We start from the raw sequence: 2,454 nt of genomic DNA, 5'->3' as shown, positions 1-2,454 counted from the left end.
TAGTTCCAAAAGTTTAAATTATTCACAGAAACTACCAATATACGACATTATTGATTGCTTAGGAGAATAAGACATTGTCTATATACAAAACTGAATCTGGAACAGAGTAGGTAGAGAAGAAGTATCAGAAACCAGCAAACCTGTGTTTGTATAGTTTTCATGATCCTGGGAATAGTCCTATATTATTATAGGCCTATATTATATATGCAGTGTGATCCTATTCAAACGATGGAGATCACAACTGAGTGTAGTACTTATAAATTAAACCCTCCATCAGAAGGAAAAAAATCACGACTTTCAAAATTGGCCTCAGGTAGAACTCAAATAATTACTGTGACATCTACACATGACTCAATTCAGCTTCTGATCACTTGAGACTGACTTGAAATTTTTTAAGTGTATTGTTAACATTGCATAATCCAAAAATCTGAAAAGCCTGAATGAAGCCAATCTTTGGTTTTGTTCCTCCTTAAAAGGAAATACAAGTATTCCTAAAACAAAATAAAATAAAACAAAATAAAAAAAAACCAAAGAAACAAAAATTTGACCTATGATGATTAGGAGTTGTTTGGCCTAGATTACAAGGTTCCTGTTAAAACTACAGCTTCAGAACAGAACCCTGAATGGAGGAGGATCTGGGTCATCTTCTTCCTGCTCACCTCTTCTGTGACAATGCAGATTGTGAATGCAGGCTCAAGTGAAGCTTGTGGTTTATTCTGTTTCTCTTCAGTCACCGTACAATGCGATGTGAACTCCTCCTTATTTATTGGTCCAATAAAATATAATCAGATTAAATTATGTACGAGTTAGTCATATAAAGTCAAATAAAGTAATGTAAACAGCAGATATCTTATCTGAAAATAAGCCAAGCACATAATTATTTGAAATAAAAAGACATGGTTAAGAATATTTTTCTCCATTGGAGAATTTAGCTTTGGCCATAAAGCTAATGATCAGCTAGCAACTATATGAACTACTCTGTATTCAGTAAATATTTTACATTGTTATTACTCAGATAAGCAAAAAAAAACTTGTACCAAACTATTTTCAGTGTACAATCATCTTTATATGCAATTTTCTTTCCTCTCTAGGGGTGAGCATGGAATTTATGAATACACTGAGCTCAAGACAGTCGCAATGAAAATATCTCAGAAGAACTCATAAAGAAGCCAGCAGAATGAGGAGAAACCATTCAGCCATTGGACACATCTCCTATAGTCACCAGTAGAGTGATGTTCTCCTTTAACTCTTTCTTCTATTGACTTTTTAAACATAAGTGATTCATTAGTATTAATGTCACACATAGAAAACATGTGGCTTGATCTGAAAGAATCACGATCCTTCTAATAAGTGACCCCAATTCCTACTTCATATGAAAAGGATTGATTTAGGTACCTGCTCCTTGTGACTCTGTCCTGATCAGATACTTTCTACTGTTGATACTTGTCTAGAATATTTACTTGGTAAGGGGGACCAGTAGTGATTTAAGTTCTGTCCCTCAGTGACCCTTTGTATGCCTAATGACCACAGAGTAAGTTGTTCTGTTTCCTATGGCTATCCCCTTTGAGTGTTGTGAAATGTTTTCTGGAATGCCTAGCTGGAATTAAAATGTGAAGTTTAATAAAGGCAATCTCACATGATTTCTGTTCAACTTGAGTTTTTAAAATAAATTTTATTGTTTGAAAATTTCATATATTTGTACTTTATGTTATGGTAATATTCAAGCCTACTCTCCCCTATGGCTCCCCAGATCTGCATCCATGTACATCCTCCTCCCAATTCCACGTACTTTTAAATTTATTGTCCGTCACTGAATCCATTTAATGCTGCTCATATGCACACGAGTGTGGAGCCATTCACTGGGAACATAGTCTATCAGGAGCTACTCTACCTCTGGAGAAACCCAACTTCCCTTCCACCAGCAGGCATCGTCTGCTAATAGCTCCTCTTACAAAGGTGACTTTTGTGCCCCTGCATTCATGCTGTAATGTTGACTGGCTTTTTCTTGTGCAGATCTTATGTGTTAACCACAGCCACCATGTGTTCAAGAGTATAATGAGCAGTCATGCCTGGAGCCAATACTTTTTTTTAAAGCAGTCTTTCCTGATCTGTGGACCTTATAACATTTTTACCCATCTTTCATGATGTTCCCTAGGCCTTGGAGAGAGGGACGGTAATATTTAAGTTGTATTGGTTGCTGAGCTTCCCACAGATATTTCTTCTCTGCATTTTAGCCTGGTGTGAATCTCTGTATTATTCACCCTTCCCTGAAAAAGCCACTTGTCTAGAAAGACACGCAGTAATATGTGTGCAAGGATAGAAGTCTTTGGGGGAAGTTTGCTACTCTATCCGTTTTGTTTGTTGTTGTGGCTCACATGATTCACTCCATGCACATAGCACCTTCTGCTACTTTGAAAGCATGAGAGTAGGAAGAAGCTTTCTAAGGCAGTACCA

The 2,454-nt window shown here is 36.7% G+C and overlaps 1 protein-coding gene across 1 annotated transcript in view; it reads left to right on the top strand.

Annotated features, from left to right (window-relative positions):
- The window catches only part of LOC101983531 (aldehyde dehydrogenase, cytosolic 1-like), a 37,905-nt gene extending 36,265 nt beyond the window's left edge, over positions 1 to 1,640 (top strand). Inside the window, exon 11 of the mRNA XM_013348008.2 lies at positions 1,092 to 1,640. Within this exon, the coding sequence (XP_013203462.1) occupies positions 1,092 to 1,164 (73 nt within the window). The 3' untranslated portion in view covers positions 1,165 to 1,640. The remainder of the gene's footprint in view (positions 1 to 1,091) is intronic.
- The last annotated feature ends 814 nt before the right edge of the window (positions 1,641 to 2,454 follow it).

The sequence above is a fragment of the Microtus ochrogaster genome, chromosome 8, assembly GCF_000317375.1.
Source record: "Microtus ochrogaster isolate Prairie Vole_2 chromosome 8, MicOch1.0, whole genome shotgun sequence".
NCBI classification, from domain to species: Eukaryota; Metazoa; Chordata; class Mammalia; order Rodentia; family Cricetidae; genus Microtus; species Microtus ochrogaster.
Note: the sequence above shows the minus strand (reverse complement) of the source record. Positions and strands in the feature narration are given on the sequence as shown.